The sequence below is a fragment of the Salvelinus namaycush genome, chromosome 18, assembly GCF_016432855.1.
Source record: "Salvelinus namaycush isolate Seneca chromosome 18, SaNama_1.0, whole genome shotgun sequence".
Classification (NCBI taxonomy): domain Eukaryota; kingdom Metazoa; phylum Chordata; class Actinopteri; order Salmoniformes; family Salmonidae; genus Salvelinus; species Salvelinus namaycush.
The window spans coordinates 18,235,612-18,256,784 of record NC_052324.1 but is presented as its reverse complement, the minus strand read 5'-3'; the positions used below and the strand labels follow the sequence as shown (position 1 = coordinate 18,256,784).

The window sequence follows — 21,173 nt, the reverse complement described above, 5'->3', positions numbered from 1 at the left end:
CAACCACTAACACAGTGGATACATACCACGAGCGGGTTGGGTTTCCACTATGGGCTGTTTGACTCACTGTATCCACGACACCACTGCGCCACTACAATAGCCTATATATAAGGATAGCTGCTTGTGACTGAGATATACTTTCTTGGAGCTGCGTGAAGAGGAAGTGGGACAAATTAGCGCTCATTAATAATTCATTTTTATTGAACTATTAAAACCATATGTGTAAAGAATACTGTCGGCTTTGATGTTTTGCAGGGCTCTTAAATAATGAATTACCGCATTTCCTCAAAACGTCTGACCCTTTACTAAAACTGATGCTCTTGCATTTCAAATAGGAAAGAAAGTGTTTTTTAGGGGACTATTCTTGCAGACAGTTATGGAGTCTCACTCAATACTCTACCATCTATGTTCCTCTACATTTCTGTTGTCATTCCTTCATCTCTTTCCTATTACACACTCTGGGTCGGAGAGAAGCAATATTTGACCACATTTTCTGAATAAACTTTTTCTGAAATAAGTTCGTTATTACTTATGACTGACCCCAAAAAATGATGGCCATTTAGTTTACAAACACCTGAGCCTCATTGGCATAATATAGCCCAATGGTTAGCGCATTGGTCCCAGTAACGAAAAGGTTGCTGGATCAAATCCCAGAGCTGACAAGGTAAAGATCTGTCGTTCTTCACCTGAACAAGGCAGAAGACCGACTGTTCCCCGGTAGGCCGCATTGTAAATAAGAATTTGTTCTTAACTGACTTGCCTAGTTAAATAAAGGTTAAATTTGATAATAGGAGCAACTAAAATTAACTAAAATCTAATGCTAAATAAATGCATGTGATCGTGAGGGAGAGCAGGAGCCCTGAACAATGCGCAGGGTATCTGGATAAATAGTCTCACTTCCAACAGAGTGTTGTTTCTTCTTATTGTGGGCCATGAATGAGGAGAGGAGGCCCTTGGTTAAGAAGATTATACCCCGACCTCACCCGTACGTTTAATCAACATGCCCTTTCAGCTCTGCCAACAATACAAAACATGTCTAAAACGTCCCCCTCTCTCTCCCATGACAAACCTCACATGTTGTAACAGACTGGGCTGCAACTTAAGCACAAGTAATTAAGGCAGATATTTGAGACTTCATAAACCAAAAACATTAACTTCAATTATTTTATAAAATACCTAATAAGATTTCCATTCATTTAAATGTATCAAAATTCCCACAAGGACCCAATGAGCTTTCTTTTTTCACCCTGCATTTCTTTCATCCATGGTTAAATATGTAAATAAAATGTCTAAAGTCATTCTTCAAAGGGGAACAAAAGAAAAAAAGGGGGCTGAGGGAAAAGACAGCCATAAAATTCCTCCGATTCTCCATAACATTATCCAGAGGGGGGCCAGCTTCTAGCCAGAGCCTAGCAGCAGGGGAGCCAGCTCGCTCCATAGAATCACACATCTCAAATCCCACACACAAAAAATAAAATATCTTTTCAGCTCCAGCCATCAAAGGGCCCCTTTCACTTTATTAGTTACAGAATTATCTCACAGTTGCTGATTTCTCAGAGATGGAACTGCAATGCACTGCTTGCTTTATAGTTGTTGTGGTTGGAAAGATGAGATAGTGTGTGTGTGTGTGTGTGTGTGTGTGTGTGTGTGTGTGTGTGTGTGTGTGTGTGTGTGTGTGTGTGTGTGTGTGTGTGTGTGTGTGTGTGTGTGTGTGTGTGTGTGTGTGTGTGTGTGTGTGTGTGTGTGTGTGTGTGTGTGTGTGTGTGTGTGTGTAGGTGTGTGTGTAGGTGTAGGTGTGTGTGTAGGTGTGTGCGTGCGTGCGTGCGTGCGTGCGTGCGTGCGTGCGTGCGTGCGTGCGTGCGTGCGTGTAAGTATACTGGGGCAGGGGTGAATATATGAAAAGGAGGAGGGGGGAGGTGGACAGGAAAAATACATAAAAGAGACAGTAGTAGCTACAGAAGCTACAGATGCTAAAGATTGAACACTGATTCCTGCCCTTTTCTTCTCATTTTCAAAGAGATATCATCATGACCAGCAAAACAATCATGAAAGAGAAGGGGAGAACTAGAATAAAGAAGAGAGCAAGAACAAAGATGCCTGAATTACAACAACCCAGTAGACTGTGTATTCTTATTAGACTATGTGACAATGTTATCTTGTTGTGTGTTTCATTAAAAAAGCCAGACACATAATGAGGGTAGATGTCTGCTTAAAAAATATGTCAGACTGTGTTTTCTGAACACCAGATGATCAGTAAATGGAGAACCCAATTGCTATGGACCTGGGAATGCTATACAATGCTATCAAATAAATCTCTCCACATTAAAGATGCCATATTTTTAAGCATCAGTTACACAGTAAGTCATTCTGAATGAGAGTGACTGATCAGGCATGTCAGCTGTTGTCCCTGCAGGAGTCGTTGTGACAGAGAAGGTATTAAATAAAAGTCTGAAAGATTTACATGTGTTAAGAAGAGGAGGAAGGGCTCAGATGTGAGACACAGGCAGGCAAATGTAGTAACTGTAGTTAGATGAGTAGAAACAGCTAACCTGCACATATGTGGCACATATAAGAAAGAGTATTGTGTCCAGAGTGTATTCATAACCTGTATTTATTTTCCTGGTCCGTCCGGACATTGTGCACCAACAGCTGAAATGCTACCAGTGAGATATGCAATGCTAAACCATTTAGGTACGCTGGTGCCATGTTTGTCATCTTGCTCAAACACATTCCTGAAATATTTAAAAAAGCACTTTGGTGACTCTAGTAAAAATGTACTAAAAGATTCCCTGTTTACTTGTGATCCGGGATTTCACCCTTGGTGGAAACCATGGACAGACGAAGGTATACATCTCACAACTAAAGACTTTTACAAGATAATGTGAGTTGAGCTATGAGGGATCTGGTGTCAAAAACACTGTGGAGGGGCCCTCCATATCCTGCTCCTCTCCCTCCCAATCCACCATGCAACAAAGGCCCTCGCCTCAGCCATGGAGCCAGGCTGCTATGTGGTTCACTTTAAGGTCCATATCACCGCAGTACTAAAGCCCTCTCCCAAACCTGCAGCAATGTCATAGTAGAATAGTCATAATCAGAGAGGCTAAGGACTAAAATGTCTTCAAGGGTAAATCCAACTGGCATGGTTTTTCTGTCATATACAGTTACATGTCATAATGGATGGTATGTAGTCATTGCAGTGGGTTTGAAAACAGGTGTTGAGATAATACAACGCTAATATTGGTTCATCCATTCTCATCATAACCTCCCCCTCATTATTATCACAGACAGAGATCAATTAGGTGATAATGCCTGAGAAGTCAGTGTTTGGAGGATATATTGGCATGGGTGTTGTTAAACCCGAGACGAGGTCCGGCAAACTGTGTCAATATATCCTTCAAACATCGGCTTCAAGGGCATTATCACTTCTATACAACAGTTTACCAATATATTTAAAAAATGATTGACATATTTTCATTAAAAATGTTAGTTTGATGAATTTATTCATACTATTTCATCCTTCCACAAGATATAGTCCCGACACAAATCTAAGGTTGCTACCCAAGCCGGCTGGTTGTTCGTTCTATCGGTTCGGTTGCCAGTCGTTCAGTCTTTTTATTCTTATCCCTTGGTTGCTAGCTAGTCAACAACGGCTAACTTACAGTCACGTCAAACAGTGCAGCCAGAATAACAACAGTAGCTGCATTTGCATTTGTTGAAGCTGTTTTCTAGTGACATTTATTTGGATACATCTAGAACAATGAGCTAATGAAGCGTGACTTCGCCTGGCATAGAAAATGTGCTCTCTTGTCAGGACACTGTTGTTCATAGGAGATAGCTAACAACACAGCTAACTCATATCACTCCAAACTGAAGCTGGAAAGACTGGCTACACCTCGTTTCATTTGACCTTTTTTCAATTGACATTTCTTTGTATATATCCATAAACATTATGCCAGCTGATTCATGATTTAGACTGAATGAGAAACGCTGCCTGTCTGTCTCCTCCCAACTCGTTCATTACTATGGGACAGCTGGAGATCGAATTTGAATATTGAAACAATGTTGCAAATGTCAGAGAGACAGACAGCAAGGTTTATACAAAGGTCCACTGTTGAAAACTAAATGTTAGTCTAAAAGAAATGTGAGATAACATCTAGATGCTTTTATAGTTGAGATCAAGTTTTATAAATTGCTTGGCTGGGCTGATGAGACAGTGGATTGCGCAGTCAGATGGAACAGAGTAAAAAGGCATATTAACGTCATAGATTTAGCCGGTGCTAACTTGTGTAATAGGCACCGGATGTAATGCGGTTTTAGCCAATCAGCATTCAGGACTAGACCCACCCGTTGTATAATAGTCTACATTAACTTCATAATCACTAGAAACAGAGCCATATTAACAGTGAACCATTTGATTGACAGTGGCCATTTGATTAATTGTTCAGTAGTCTTATCGGGGTAGACGTTGTTAAGGAAACTTGGTGCTCCGGTACCGCTTGCAGTGCGGTAGCAGACCGTCTATGACTTTGGTGACTGGAGTCCTTGACAATTTTTTGGGACTAACTCTGACACTGCCTAGTATATAGGTCCTGGATGGGAGGAAGCTTGGCCCCAGTGATGTACTGGGCAGTACGCACTACCCTCTGTAGTGCCTTAAGGTTGGATGCCGAGCAGTTGCCATACCAGGCGGTGAAGCAACTGGTCAGGATGCTGTCGATGGTGCAGCTGTAGAACCTTTTGAGGATCTGGAGACGCATGCCAAATATTTTCAGTCTCCTGAGGGGGAAAGGGTATTGTCGTGCCCTCTTGAAGACTGTCTTGGTGTTTTTATATGATGATAGTTTGTCGGTGATGTGGACACCAAGAAACTTGAAACTCTTGACCCACTCCATTAGCCCTGTTGATGTGAATGGGGGCGTGCTCGGCCCTCCTTTTCCTGTAGTCCACGATCAGCTCCTATGTCTTGCTCACGTTGAGGTAGAGGTTGTTGTCCTGACACCACACTGCCACGTCTCTGACCTCCTCTCTATAGGCTGTTTCAATGTTGTTGGTGATCAGGCCTACCACTGTTGTGTCGTCAGCAAACTTAATGATGGTGTTGGAGTCGTGCTTGGACACGCAGTCCTGGGTGAACAGGGAGTACAGGAGGGGACTAAGCACGCACCCCTGAGGGGCCCACGTGTTGAGGATCAGCGTGGCAGATGTGCTGTTGCCTACCCTTACCACCCGGGGGCGGCCATCAGGAAGTCCAGGATCCAGTTGCAGAGGGAGGTGTTTAGTCCCAGGGTCCCCAGCTTAGTGATGAGCTTTGTGGGCACTATGGTTTTGAACGCTGAATGAACAATGAACAGCATTCTCACATTGGTGTTCCTTTTGTCCAGGTGGGAAATGGCAGTGTGGATTGCGATTGAGATTGTGTCATCTGTGGATCTGTTGGGGCGGTATGCGAATTGGAGTGGTTCTAGGATTTCCAGGATGATGGTGTTGATGTGAGCCATGACCAGTCTTTCAAAGCACTTCTTGGCTACCAACGTGAGTGCTACAGGACGGTACCTTTGCTTTCTTGGGCACAGGGACCATGGTGGTCTGCTTGAAACATGTAGGTATTACAGACTCGGTCAGGGAGAGGTTGAAAATGTCAATGAAGACACTTGCCAGTTGTTCCAGGCATACTCTGAGTACACATCCTGGTAATCCGTCTGGCCTCGCAGTTTAAAGGTCTTGCTCACATGGCTATGGAGAGCATGATCACACAGTCGTTCGGATCAGCTGGTGCTCTCATGCATGCTTCAGTGTTGCTTGCAAAGGAAGAACAATTTAGCGTGCATAAAAGGCATTTAGCTCGTCTGGTAGTCTCGCATCACTGGGCAGCTCGTGGCTGGGTTTCCCTTTGTAGTCTGTAATAGTTTGCAAGCCCTGCCGCATACGACAAACGTCAGAGCTGGTGTGGTAGGATTCAATCTTAGTCCTGTATTGACGCTTTGCCTGTTTCATGGTTTGTCTGAGAGCATAGAGGGATTTGTTTTAAGCGTCGGGATTAGTGTTGGCTCCTTGAAAACAGCAGCTCTAGGATGTTGCCTGTAATCCATGGTTTCTGGTTGGGATATGTACGTACGGTCACTGTGGGGACGACTTCCTCGATGCACTTATTGATGAAGCCGGTGACTGAGGTGGTAAACTCCTCAATGCCAACGGAAAAATCCCGGAACATATTCCAGTCTGTGCTAGCAAAACAGTCCAGTAGCGTAGCATCCGCATCATCTAACCACTTCCGTATTGAGCGAGTTACTGGTACTCCTTGTTTTAGTTTTTGCTTGTAAGCAGGAATCAGGAGGATAGAATTATGGTCAGATTTGCCAAATAGGTGCGAGAGAGCTTTGTATGCATCTCTGTGTGTGGAGTAAAGGTGGTCTAGAGATTTTTTTTCCTCTGGTTACACATGTGACATGCTGGTAAATATTTGGTAAAACAGATTTAAGTTTTCCTGCATGAAAGTCCCCGGCCACTAGGAGTGCCACTTCTGGATGAGCATTTTCTTGTTTGCTTATGGCCTAGTACAGCTCGTTGAGGGCAGTCTTTGTGCCAGCATTGGTTTGAGGTGGTAAATAGATGGCTACAAAAAAGTTAGATAAAACAATTATTGTTAAATAATTATATCTGTTCCAGGTTCTACATTTTTTTAAATGGGCATGCTTATTTAAGATAGTGAGGAAGGCACTTCTAAAGAATGACCAGGCATCCTCTACTGACGGGATGAGGTCAATATCCTTCCAGGATACCCTGGCCAGGTCGATTAAAAAGGCCTGCTCGCTGAAGTGTTTTAGGGAGCGTTTGACAGCAGACCCATTACGGATGCAGGCAATGAGGCAGTGATCGCTGAGATCTTGGTTGAAAACAGCAGAGGTATATTTGGAGGGCAAGTTGGTTAGGATGATATCTTTGAGGGTGCCCGAGTTTACGGATTTGGGGTTGTACCTGGTGGGGTCATTGATAATTTGTGTGAGATTGAGGGCATCAATCTTAGATTGTAGGATGGTCGGTGTGTTAAGCATGTCCCAGTTTAGGTCACCTAGCAGCACGAGCTCTGAAGATAGATGGGGTGCAATCAGTTCACATATGGGGTCCAGGGCACAGCTGGGGGCAGAGGGTGGTCTATAGCAAGCGGCAACGATGAGAGACTTGTTCTTGGAAAGGTGGATTTTTAAAAGTAGAAGCTCGAATTGTTTGGGTACAGACCTGGATAGTAAGACAGAATTCTGCAGGCTATCTCTGCAGTAGTTTGCAACACCGCCCCCTTTTGCAGTTCTATCTTGTCGGAAAATGTTATAGGGATGGAAACTTCAGGGTTTTTGGTGGTCTTCCTGAGCCAGGATTCAGACACGGCTAGGACATCCGGGTTGACAGAGTGTGCTAGGGCAGTGAATAAAACAAACTTAGGGAGGAGGCTTCTAATGTTAACATGCATGAAACCAAGGCTTTTACGGTTACAGAAGTCAACAAATGATATCGCCTGGGGAATGGGAGTGGAGCTAGGCACTGCAGGGCCTGGATTCACCTCTACATCACCAGAGGAACAGAGGAGGAGTAGGATAAGGGTACAGCTAAAGGCTAAAATAACTGGTCGTCTAGTACGTTCAGAACAGAGAGTAAAAGGAGTAGATTTCTGGGCGTGGTAGAATAGATTCAAAGCATAATGTACAGACAAAGGTATGGTAGGATGTGAATACAGTGAGGGTAAACCTGTGCACAGAGTGACGATGAAAGAGATATTGTCTCTAGAAATATAATTTAAACCAGGTGATGTCACCGCATAAAGTATTAAATAAGCACATTGAGCAGGGCTAGAGGCTCTACAGTGAAATAAGGCAATAATTACTAACCAAAACAGCAATGGACAAGGCATATTGACGTTAGCGAGAGGCATGCGTGGCCGAGTGATCATAGGAGTCCAGTGAGTGGCTTCAGGCAGCTAGCAGGCCGGGGCTAGCAAGCTAGCAGAAGGGCCTTGGAGGGACGTCACGACGGAAGAAAGTCTGTTGTGGCCCCTTCGTGCTATTACGTCGACAGACGTGCCACTCAGTGCCACTATGACACTTCCAACTAATTGGCAAAATAGTTATAGTGGTCAAAGAATTTGTCCGATGGGCCTCTTAAGCTAACAGTCCGATGTGTTCTGGACAGCTAGCGGGCCTCAGCTAGCAGGCTAGCGGATGGGCATTCAGGGGCCAACGCGACGGCGGAGCCAGTTGAGAAAACCCCATCGGGCGAATCACGTCGGTGGTCCAATCGTGATGGGTCGGCGGGGGTCCAGGCCAGTTGGCAAAATAGGTATTGTAGCCCAAGGAGTGGCTGATGGACCTCTTTGGCTAGCCGGGAGATGTGCCTAGCAGATGGGCCTAGCAAGGCTAGCTCCAGGCTAATTACTGCTGAGGCTGCATCAGGCCACTCAGTGCCACTATGACCCTACCAGAGGAATACTGCCGTGGCTAGGCCTGCATCAGGCCACTCAGTGCCACTATGACACTTCCAGAGGATTACCGCCGTGGCTAGGTCTGCCTCAGGCCACTCAGTGCCACTATGACACTTCCAGAGGATTACCACAGTGGCTAGGCCTGCCTCAGGCCACTCAGTGCCACTATGACCCTACCAGAGGATTACTGCCGTGGCTAGGCCTGCCTCAGGCCACTCAGTGCCACTCTGACCCTACCAGAGGATTACTGCCGTGGCTAGGCCTGCATCAGGCCAATCAGTGCCACTATGACACTACCAGAGGATTACTGCCGTGGCTAGGCCTGCATCAGGCCACTCAGTGCCACTATGACCCTACCAGAGGATTACTGCCGTGGCTAGGCCTGCCTCAGGCCACTCAGTGCCACTATGACCCTACCAGAGGATTACTGCCGTGGCTAGGCCTGCCTCAGGCCACTCAGTGCCACTATGACCCTACCAGAGGATTACTGCCGTGGCTAGGCCTGCATCAGGCCACTCAGTGCCACTATGACACTACCAGAGGATTACTGCCGTGGCTAGGCCTGCCTCAGGCCACTCAGTGCCACTATGACCCTACCAGAGGATTACCGCCGTGGCTAGGCCTGCATCAGGCCACTCAGTGCCACTATGACACTACCAGAGGATTACTGCCGTGGCTAGGCCTGCCTCAGGCCACTCAGTGCCACTATGACCCTACCAGAGGATTACCGCCGTGGCTAGGCCTGCATCAGGCCACTCAGTGCCACTATGACACTATCAGAGGATTACTGCCGTGGCTAGGCCTGAATCAGGCCACTCAGTGCCACTATGACACTACCAGAGGATTACTGCCGTGGCTAGGCCTGCATCAGGCCACTCAGTGCCACTATGACACTATCAGAGGATTACTGCCGTGGCTAGGCCTGCATCAGGCCACTCAGTGCCACTATGACACTACCAGAGGATTACTGCCGTGGCTAGGCCTGCATCAGGCCACTCAGTGCCACTATGACACTTCCAGAGGATTACTGCCGTGGCTAGGCCTGCATCAGGCCACTCAGTGCCACTATGACACTACCAGAGGATTACTGCCGTGGCTAGGCCTGCATCAGGCCACTCAGTGCCACTATGACACTACCAGAGGATTACTGCCGTGGCTAGGCCTGCATCAGGCCACTCAGTGCCACTATGACAATAGAGGATTACTGCTGTGGCTAGGTCTGCCTCAGGCCACACAGTGCCACTATGACACTACCAGAGGATTACTGCTGTGGCTAGGTCTGCCTCAGGCCACTCAGTGCCACTATGACAATATCAGAGGATTACTGCCGTGGCTAGGCCTGCATCAGGCCACTCAGTGCCACTATGACAATATCAGAGGATTACTGCTGTGGCTAGGTCTGCATCAGGCCACTCAGTGCCACTATGACAATAGAGGATTACTGCTGTGGCTAGGTCTGCCTCAGGCCACTCAGTGCCACTATGACACTACCAGAGGATTACTGCTGTGGCTAGGTCTGCCTCAGGCCACTCAGTGCCACTATGACAATAGAGGATTACTGCTGTGGCTAGGTCTGCCTCAGGCCACTCAGTGCCACTATGACACTACCAGAGGATTACTGCTGTGGCTAGGTCTGCCTCAGGCCACTCAGTGCCACTATGACACTACCAGAGGATTACTGCTGTGGCTAGGCCTGCATCAGGCCACTCAGTGCCACTATGACACTACCAGAGGATTACTGCTGTGGCTAGGCCTGCATCAGGCCACTCAGTGCCACTATGACAATATCAGAGGATTACTGCCGTGGCTAGGCCTGCATCAGGCCACTCAGTGCCACTATGACAATATCAGAGGATTACTGCCGTGGCTAGGCCTGCATCAGATGCAGATGATTAGTTATCTCCAACAAGACTGAAATGGATTTGTCTCAGTGTTCCTCCTTCAGGTGTTTTACTATCATCATAATCCGCCCATACACAATTGAAAGATTAAAATGTAATGTTCTCATAGGTTATAAAATGGTTGCGAAGATCAGGATTCAAACATTGTGTGTTTATTAATAAGGGTACGTGGTGAAGCTTATTATATAACAGATTTTCAGACATATTTTACTTAAAGAATAAAACAGCATCAGTTTGTGAAACAAATGTGCAAATAATCAGACATTTGAGGGCAGAGGAGACATTTGAGGGCAGAGGAGACATTTGAGGGCAGAGGAGATCCCTGAGGACTAATGTGAATATTATGCCTGATGGAGAAAAGTGTAAATAGATGTGATGTCTGAGTCAGTACTAATAACCTACTAATAACCATAATTCCCTTGTGAAAATGAATATGGATTTTAGTGTACAAGGTAGCCTATTCCCAGCATAATTCCCTTGTGAAAATGAATAAAGGTAGCCTATTCCCGAAGCAAATATGAATAGGCTATTATGTGATGAAATGGGGATTTCCATAGCCTACAATTATGTTGGAAATAGAGAGAAAAGCATTATTCGCATTGTGAGTGGTTCCTTTATAGTGGTTTTTAACTTGTTGCTTCTGAGTGGCATTGATAGGCCTAGTCATTAGCCTACTTTTTGACAACAATTTAACCCACTACCCGACTCACAGAATACATAAGGGGAATTTGGGAGAGAAAAACTGTTCTCTCAACTAATTATATTTTCCCACAATACAAGGACCGTGAAAATTGTCCGTTGTGGCAAAGAAACTAACATATCTCGATTGAAGAGAACCAGAGAGCCAGTTGGGTAGTCTTTGGCTGCGTTTGGTGTCTGCATACTACCTGCGCTGGAACGTGCTAAATTCGGACACTTTTGGATCTAAAGTTTTAGTCGGAAATAGAACAAATGACCAATGAGTAGATTGCTGCGAACAAGCTCTAAAAAATAACATGCACGCTGTTACGCACGATTTGAAAATAATCACCGTGTCATTTTCATCTTTCTTATGCAAAGTAGCTGTCTTTGAAGGCGGATCTTTTGGCAGGTTAGCCCAGGACCGTGGCGACGACCAACTCAAACGAGCGGTGCCACCAACCACTCCAAACTGATTTGCTCTGTCTCTGGAGTGCAGTTAGGAATAGATCTCTGCTCTGTTTTAGTTATTATTAGGTTATTACACAGTTTGCGTGGATTTGTCGCGAGTATGCACATACCCCCAACGAAACCCCAACGCGGAGCAAAAGGAAGAACAATTGAGTTAAGTTGGTAGCCTAAACATTGAAGTTACAACAGACTGGTTCCACTCGTGCTGCAAGACAGAGGCAGAAGGAATCCGTCCTGAACGCGCTTTGATAACCGCTGGAACGTTTGTCTGGATCGGAACACTTTTATCCAATAAAAAAAACATCGAGCCGGACAGAAAAAATTAACTGTGCGACGGACTAGACACAACGACTACTGCAAACCCGTTTATTCTCTGAACATGTTGGATTATTCTGAAACAAATGTATACACTTCAAAGCATGGACATTATGGTAAGCGACAATTATTTTGCGAGAAAATGATTCACACTTGTTAGGAATTCTCTCTAGAGTTAAATTCGAATCAAAGGAATTACAAGTAAAAACTGAGAAACTATGGTCTTTCGTAGACAATTGTGAGTTCATCCACTGCTTGGCTCATTCATAAAAAAATAATCTACAGAAAGGTTTTTAGTAGTCTTTGCCTTTATGAGACGCAACTTCTACGTTATTCTAAGAAGTTACATTTTATCTTCAATTGTTTGCCACTAAAAGGATCAAAGAGGAGAGACTATGCATTCCTTTGCCAAACTGACCCTTGTCAATGTGCTGCTGGTCTGTCTGAGTTGTGGCTGCTCAGCCATTAGCTCCATAGACCCAGACCGGCCAGGTGAGGGGAGATGTCAACAGATTGTCATCTCCCTGTGTAAGGACATTGGTTACAACATGACTAGGATGCCCAATCTGATGGGCCACGAGGACCAGAATGAGGCAGCCATCAAGATACATGAGTTTGTCCCTCTCATAGAGTTTGGATGCCACACTCACCTCAAGTTTTTTCTCTGTTCGCTGTATGCACCCATGTGCACGGAGCAGGTGTCCACCCCCATACCTGCCTGCAGAGTGATGTGTGAGCAGGCCAGGCAAAAGTGCTCCCCTATCATGGAGCAGTTCAACTTCCACTGGCCTGACTCCCTGGATTGCTCCAGACTACCCAACAAAAATGACCCAAACAACCTATGCATGGAGGCCCCCAACAACGGCTCAGATGAGTCCCCAAAAGGCTCCCACACCCAGCCTCCTGACTTCAGGCTTCAGAGGCCCATAAAAGGCCAGGACCTGCACGTGAAGGACAAGGAGAGCAAGGAGACCTGTAGTAACCCAGGCAAGTTCCACTATGTACAGAAGAGTGAGTCCTGTGCTCCCAAGTGCTACCCCAAAGTGGATGTGTACTGGAGTCAGGGAGATAAGCAGTTCTCTCTGGTGTGGATGGCCATCTGGTCCATCCTTTGCTTCGTCTCCAGCTCATTCACTGTCCTCACCTTCCTTATCGACCCGCAGCGCTTCAAATACCCTGAGAGGCCCATTATCTTCCTCTCTATGTCCTACTGTGTTTACTCTGTGGGCTACCTGATCCGTCTGTTTGTGGGGGCAGACAACATCGCCTGTGACCGGGACAGTGGGGTCCAGTACATCATCCAGGAGGGACTGGAAAGCACGGGCTGCACCATCGTCTTCCTCATCCTCTACTACTTCGGCATGGCCAGCTCCCTCTGGTGGGTCATCCTCACACTCACCTGGTTCCTGGCTGCAGGGAAGAAGTGGGGTCACGAGGCCATTGAGGCCAACAGCAGCTACTTCCACCTGGCAGCCTGGGCCATCCCGGCCGTCAAGACCATCATGATCCTGGTGATGAGGAAGGTGGCGGGGGACGAGCTGACGGGGGTGTGCTACGTGGGCAGCATGGATGTAAAAGCTCTCACATGCTTCGTGCTCATCCCACTCTCCTGCTACCTCATCATCGGCACCTCCTTCCTGCTGTCGGGCTTCGTGGCCCTGTTCCACATCCGCAAGGTCATGAAGACGGAGGGGGAGAACACGGATAAACTGGAGAAGCTGATGGTGCGGATCGGAGTGTTCTCGGTCCTCTACACTGTACCGGCCACCTGCGTTATCGCCTGCTACTTCTACGAGAGGCTCAACATGGACTACTGGAGGAGCCTGGCCGTGGAGCAGAAGTGTGTTGACAGCAGCAGGAACAATGCAGAGTCTGAGGAGTGTGGTATGAAGAGCTCCATCCCGGCTGTGGAGATCTTCATGGTTAAGATCTTCATGCTGTTAGTGGTGGGCATCACGAGTGGCATGTGGATATGGACCTCAAAGACACTGCAGTCGTGGCAGAATGTGTTTAGCAGGAAGTTGAAGAAGAGGACGAGGAGGAAGCCTGCCAGTGTGTTCACAAGCAGTGGGCCTTACATCAAGCCTCACCCAGCACTTAAAGGGCACAACACGAAGTATGAGCCTACCAGGCCCCCTCCGACATGCGTATGAGCTGGCGCCCTCACAGGCAGTGTGCGAAACCAAAACCATTCTAAAGCCCTTACCTAAAACAGACTTTATAATCAGAGTGCCAACAAAAGACACATCAATGTTCATATTTATTTTAAGTATTATCAAGCTACAAGAAATAACTGCCTTTGTTTAAAATATCTGCTACTCCTGGAACCACTTACATGATAGAGAAAAAAATATTTTTCTTTCCAAGACAAAGAAAGTGGAATTAACAATTTGGATGTGTCGTTGGGTTGCTTGAATAATGTGCAATATATGTTTTTCTTAATGGCAAAAAATACACAAGTATTGTAGAAACAGATTAAAGACAATGAAAGTGAATCCACTGACAAAGGGAGTGAATGGTCTGGGAGATCAAGACCCTATAGTGTTGCGTTGTGTGGCTTTTAAATGGAAGTCAAAGCAGTGCCATACATGTTTGGACTGAACTGAAGTGAGAAAGCAGCTGTTGAAAAGGGCTCAGTACCGCATTGACTGCCTATTGTGAAGCAAATTCATTCCATAAATCAACAAGCACTAGACATCGCAAAAGTAATCATTTGTACAGACAGTTTTCCTGTTGTTTCTGCTTTGCTGTTTTATAGCACAGGGGAACATTTGCATATATTTCTTAAAGTTAATATTTTATAAAAAATAAATGAAACATTCCAGTTTTAATGTCCTAAAAACTGGAATTGTATATTATAACTGTATGGGGTTTATCTGTAGTGTGAATGAATTCACCATTGGCTTAACAAAAAGCACATTTCTCAATTTGTATCACAAATTATTACATTGGACATTTGAAGATAGTCCTCACTAACCATTGATGTAACGTTATGGTATATTTCAATCATCCACTGAGTGTGTGCTTGACACTTGACTTATCTCTCTCTTTTGAGAGATTTATGCATTTAATTACATAAAAACAAATTGGTGTTTGAAGTTAGCCTTATGAATACTCAGACTTCTGTTGATACCTGATACAATGGAGTGAGCTCTCAGTGAGGTACCTACAGGATGAAGAACAATGGCATCTGTACACTTTGTTGTAATTGTTGAGAAGGAAGGCATCATGGGTAATCCAGAGCCCACTCCCTCCATGGCCATTTATTAGAGATGACTAATAGAAAAAAGTTTGATGACATCAAAGAGATTACGAACAAAGCACTTTTGTATTATTGTAGTGTCAACCATTTTTAAAAGTGAGGCTTTTATATTCCACTCCTATTAAAATGTATTCACTTCCATGTTCCATACATCAACAAAGGCTTTTACGTTTGTTTTGTTTTTGTTTCCCAGTTTTCATCCCATTTGCAACATCTAATCAGGTCATTTTTTTTATCTAGAGCCTTTGATTTTAGTACCTTTTTTTCTTGTGATTAAGTTCAGAGCGCAAATGTGAAAATAAGCGTCTGGTATGATCCTCTCACTCAAAGAACTCACTCAAGTCAGGCTTTGATTATGTTACTGAGATGATCAGTCCACAGCTTTCATTTTTTTTCTCTAATTACAGTTCAGCTCAGACTTTTGTAGGCCTTATAGATGAACGTCTATGCAGTTAAGTTGATATAACACAAAGATAATCATTTTGTTTTTTGTGCTTTTTTTGTCAGGCCACTGATTCAATCACGTGTGTTTTCATGTGTGTGTATTTCAGGGATGGGAGTTATGCAATAATCCTACCGTCATTCAGGACAGGATTATGCTGTTTTGAAGGGTTTGGCTTTGAGAAGAGGTTTATAACTGCAAACAAAATACACAATATCTGTCATCTACCCTCCTCTTATCACCCAGGCATAGTGATATTTCTAAAGACACATCTGGCCTGGATTTCAGGTGGCTGTCATATTGACTTAGACAAGTTTTCAATAGCATGGTAGACTATTGACTGAAAGTAATATATCTGGTAGCGTACTCATTTGGGTGGGAGTTAAATGCTCTCGCATTGTAAACAATGAATTGCACATCTCCTTCCAACTACAAGTCAAGTGTTGAGTGAAAGCAACACTAATATGAGCTCACCTGCCCTCAATTCCATTAGTTTATAGCAGAATGGACCATTTTGGAAACCACCAAAAACAAGGAACATTGTGCACCTTTATTTTAACTTTAAGGTTGTATGGCTTATGCATGAGAACTCCCAGACCCTAATAATGTTGCAGGTTGAGTGTAAATGATGTGCTCTCCCCCGAGGGCATTCAAGTTCCAGCATCAGCCCAACCTGTTTTAACAGTGAAAAGCACATGACTCACAGCTGAATCAAAGTCAAGCAGTGTCTATTGATACTCTGTGTTGCAGAAAAAGGTGAGTGTTTTCGAAGACTTCAACAGAGGCCACCTGGATAACAGCCCCCCAAGGCTGTAAACATAAATGACAGTTACCACCCTCTCCTCTGGGGCGTATTCTTCCAAGTACGCTTCAGTTGCTCTTTTCAAAGGGAAACACTCTGAAGTATGCAAGCAAGGGCACAGTAGTGTCAGCCCAAAATGTTTTGGAATAAACTACACATGCTTCTGAATTTTGATATAAAACTGTTTTTCTGAGGTAAAGTTTGTGTTTTGCAGCCACTATATCACAAATGATTACACTTGTTATTCCACGTCACTGCCAGTGCAAAGGCTTTATTATTAACTGGGTATGGTCTGGAACTGCTATGATCTAATCAGCCAAGTGTCTCATTCCAATCAGCCGAGTGTCTCATTATATAATGTGTGTGCCACATAGCCCCTCTCATTGCACAGTTGTTGTCCCTAGCGATGGTGTGGTAGACGGCATGTTTTGTTTGTCCCAGTGGGGAATCTGGCAGCCGGCATGTGACGGGCTGAGGGTCTTCAGATCATTATATCTTAAAGCCAACCATGACCCCAATTTGAAAGGACCAACTCATCCCCCACAGCCCCTCTCACACACACTCTCATTCTGTCACCCTTCCCTTCCTTGCAACTTCTCCTCTCAACAAATGTCCTGCTAATACGACACTTGCATAGTTCTCTACAGCAGTTAATGTAGCAACAGTCTTTTGGGGGACTTACCTGATGACTTTTTGCAAATCCAATCAGTTTTCCACATTGATTCAATGTCATCACATTGAACTTTTCTGTTGAAATGATTCGGAAAAAACGTTGATTTAACCAGTTTTTGCACAGTGGGAAGAGTCTGTGTGGCCGGGTGCTGTAAACATACAGTTAATGTGACAGAACAGGCCTTCTGGAAGTCAGTCTCTGACAGTCTCTGACTCACATTCAGGGAGGGGAAAACCAGCAGGGTAACATCATCACTTCAGCTGATCCCTTAAAACCAGGACATCAAGTTAAGATACAGTCATACACCTATAAGAACGATGACCCAATTCCTATTTCCTCGCCCCTACTCTTATTGCATAGCTTTTCTCCCATTGTGTATGGAGGTGTGGTGGAACTGGAATCCTGCCTTGCTACCTGTGCATTGGCTGCTGCTGTTGCTTGCAGTCATAATGTGCTCTGACACAGTGACATAAATCAGGCTGTCTGGTTGACTGGCAGCTAAGGCAGCGTCCCTTTGATCAGGCTTTCTGAAGACGCCCCATGTACTCATCCTCAGCTGCCCCAGCACCACCTGTTTACCAGTCCAGGCCTGTCTGTTTGGAGTGCAGTACTCAGCTCTCTTTCTCTCTCTCTCTCTCTCTCATTCTCTCTCTTTCTCTCTCTCTCTCTCTCTGAAACATATGTTAACATTGCCAAAGCAAATATAAACAATACAAATTAACAGTAAACATTACACTCACAAAAGCTCCAAAAGAATAAAGACATTTCAAATGTCTTATTATGTGCAAATATTTCAAGTACAAAAGGGAAAATAAATAAATATAAATAAATGTGTTCTTCACTGGTTGCCCTTTTCTTGTGGCAACAGGTCAGAAATCTTGCTGCTGTGATGGTACACTGTGCTATTTCACCCAATAGATATGGGAGTTTATCAAAATTGGGTTTGTTTTTGAATACTTTGTGGGTCTGTGTAATCTGAGGGAAATATATGTCTCTAATACAGTCATACATTTGGCAGGAGGTCAGGAAGTGCAGCTCGATTTCCATCTCAATTTGTGGGCAGTGTGCACATAGCCTGTCTTCTCTTGAGAGCCAGGTCTGCCTACGGTGGCCTTTCTCAATAGCAAGGCTATGCTAACTGACTCTGTACATAGTCCTTGAGTTTGGGTCAGTCACAGTGGTCAGGTATTCTGTCACTGTGTACTCTCTGTTTAGGGCCAAATCACATTCTAGTTTGCTCTTTTTTTGTTAATTCTTTCCAATGTGTCAAGTAATTATATTTTTGTTTTCTCATGATTTGTTTCGGTCTAATTGTGTTGCTGTCCTGGGGCTCTGTGGGATCTGTTTGTGTTTGTGAACAGAGCCCCAGGCCCAGCTTGCTTAGGGGACTATTCTCCAGGTTAATCTCTCTGTAGGTGATGGCCCTCTCTCCCTCGCTCTCTCTCTCTCTCTCTCAGACCCATTACACACACACACACACACACACACACACACACACACACACACACACACACACACACACACACACACACACACACACACACACACACACAAACACAAAGGAATTTGCACTTCCATTGGTTTTGGTGGGAAAGAAGAGGAACAGTTTACAGAATAAAAGTGAAAGGTCAAAATTGTCAGAATTTGCAATAGTTCTGAATTTGACAATTTACCTACGGAATAAAGTACACTTATTTATATTTTTTCAGATAATTATTTAAAACTTTGACATCATCATCATGTTTAGCATTCAGTACAGTGAATAGCAAACTATAAAAAAAAGTATTTTGGCATGTAATGAAAGTACCTTCTCATCCCTCACGGCTCAAATTGAGATCAAAAGATTACTGTATAAGGAAGCAATGGAAGGCCACAGGTATTAAATCATTCTATGGGGCAAGAATAGTATCAATAAACATCTAGACGTATGTACAATGGCCGGTAGTAGAATAAGGATAGTTTTGCACAACGTCCTATTACCATTCTCCACATCAATAGCAAACACACACACACACACACATCTGTTTGCATTTGGGCTGCAGGAGAGGCAATGTTCCCCTTGACTATTGAAGGTGAGAGTAATTAATAAAAATGTGGCAACACTGAAAGCCTTCCCTGTAAGGCAGGGGAAGGGCACCTTTTTCAAATGCATAATGATGTGCCTTTCAGGCCCTCTCCTGATCAGACAAGTGTTTGATAGGAGCTTTGGTTAGAAAGAGAGCGGAATATGTTTATTTGCATGTTTAGGAGCGAATGACTCTGAGCTAGAGATCAGGCAGATTAGTATTAATTGAGACAGACCTCTGTTAAAAGCAGCCACTGCAAAGTGCAAACAGCTTCCTTTGTTTTCTGTGTCTTTGTTTAGTTTGTTAATTGAATGGGCATGCACCTGAGCAAAAGCAAACACTAGCAGAAAAAAGTTGCATACCATTTGTAGTACAACAGCAAATACCTCACGTTACTCTAATACACAAACACTAGCCTTTTTCATGCCTTCATGTTACACTGCAACCTCCACTTCTTTGTCATTTATTTGGATTCCTGTCATAACAGACATCAGAACAGGGACTTAACTATCATATAATTCCCCGTTACTGAAGCATAACAAGACTCACCGGCCTGAACAGGAAGATCAATCCACATTATGAGGCCTGGGCTAACTCGGCATGGCACCACGCTTGTTTCATATGATCACAAAGGCACAGGGATATTAAACTGAAATGCAGCATCAAAAATAAGGAAGTATAACTAATACTCATGGCACCCATACGGCTGAAACGAGGCTGAATCTACAAAGACGGTTGAGAGGAGATTGTGCATGGAGGGGGGTGAGGGGGTGAATAGTCTGGTGTCAGCTACAAGCAGGGTTTTTGCTATGGTGATTTAGCAGCGCCAGATTGTGACGCTCTAATCTGCCACCTTCCTAATCCTCACAGCAAAGTGTTCAGATAATAAAACCCATCAGAATTTCAGCGCCAAGAATCCCATTGTTGCCCAGTGGAGGGGATGTGTTCCCTCTCTCTGAACGCATTCCCTCTCACACACACATACACAAACAGACACACACACACACACACACAGTCATATTGAATGTGGTGGAGGTGCTATTTTGGATCTCCCTTTTCTTTAGTGCATTGGTGCATTGGAATTTTGTAACTGATATGATGCCGTTTGTGTGTGTATGTGTGCATGTGTGCATGTGTGTGATGTTGGTAAGGCAGTGACAGGATTGATGGAAAGAGGTGCAGGGGTGGAGAGAGCAAGCACACCAGGAGACTGTCAGTATGTTTGTGCATTTGTGTTCGTATGCGTGTGTACATTTGTGAGTGTCTGCGTGTGAGAAAGATATAGGGACAGAAAATAGCGAGAGGGATGAACTGACATGGCTCACGAACACCACTGAGAGAAAATTCCTGTGGATCAAAGATGCTCTAAACAAACTTAAGAAAGAAAGATGGCTCAGAGGGGGAGTGTATGAAAGGAATCTACACAATCAATTGTCACTTAAACTTCGGGAAAACCTCTCGGTCTCACTACCAGAAAATATACAGACATTCTACAACATTTTACAAAACTAGATTCTGTATCAGTTCCAAAACAACATTATGTATTGCACAGCATATAAGACATGTTAAAGAGGCTATTTACTTTTGAAATTGAACAGGAAGACATCCAGAGAATAGCAACAGAAGCAAACAAAGTAATAAACGTGTTCTTGTCATTGTATATAACATCTCGTCTTTGTATTTTGATTACAACCATAAGTGTGCCAAATCCTGTTTAGCTCCATGTGAGGTATCTGTATTTTTACTCCATTACAAATGTATAGCCTACTGTAATTGGTCTGTTCTAATTTTCACCTTCCAGGTCTGGTACATGCAACAAATGTGTTTCTGTCCACAGGGATTGTATTAAGTGGTGCAATCAGAACCTGCCTGTATCCCTGGAGAGTTCCTTTTTTTCTCTCAGGAAAGTAGTTCATTCAAACTGGCATGTACAACACATAACATGTGTTACCCCTCAGTGGTCGACAACAATGTCCCGTTTCGCTCCGTAGTTTACTCCAGGCAGTGACAGGACTGGAAGCAATTTAAGCCAAACACAGAAAAACGGCTGAGGAGTTGATAAATGGCTGTATTGTTTTGTTTCTTACTGTGTC

General features: G+C 44.4%; 1 protein-coding gene across 1 annotated transcript; it reads left to right on the top strand.

The window, feature by feature from the left end:
- The first annotated feature begins 12,230 nt into the window (after positions 1-12,230).
- LOC120062850 (frizzled-10-B-like) lies at positions 12,231-13,988 on the top strand. The gene has a single exon (XM_039012920.1). It carries the CDS (start codon positions 12,231-12,233, stop codon positions 13,986-13,988), a length of 1,758 nt encoding a protein of 585 aa, XP_038868848.1.
- Positions 13,989-21,173: the final 7,185 nt, after the last annotated feature.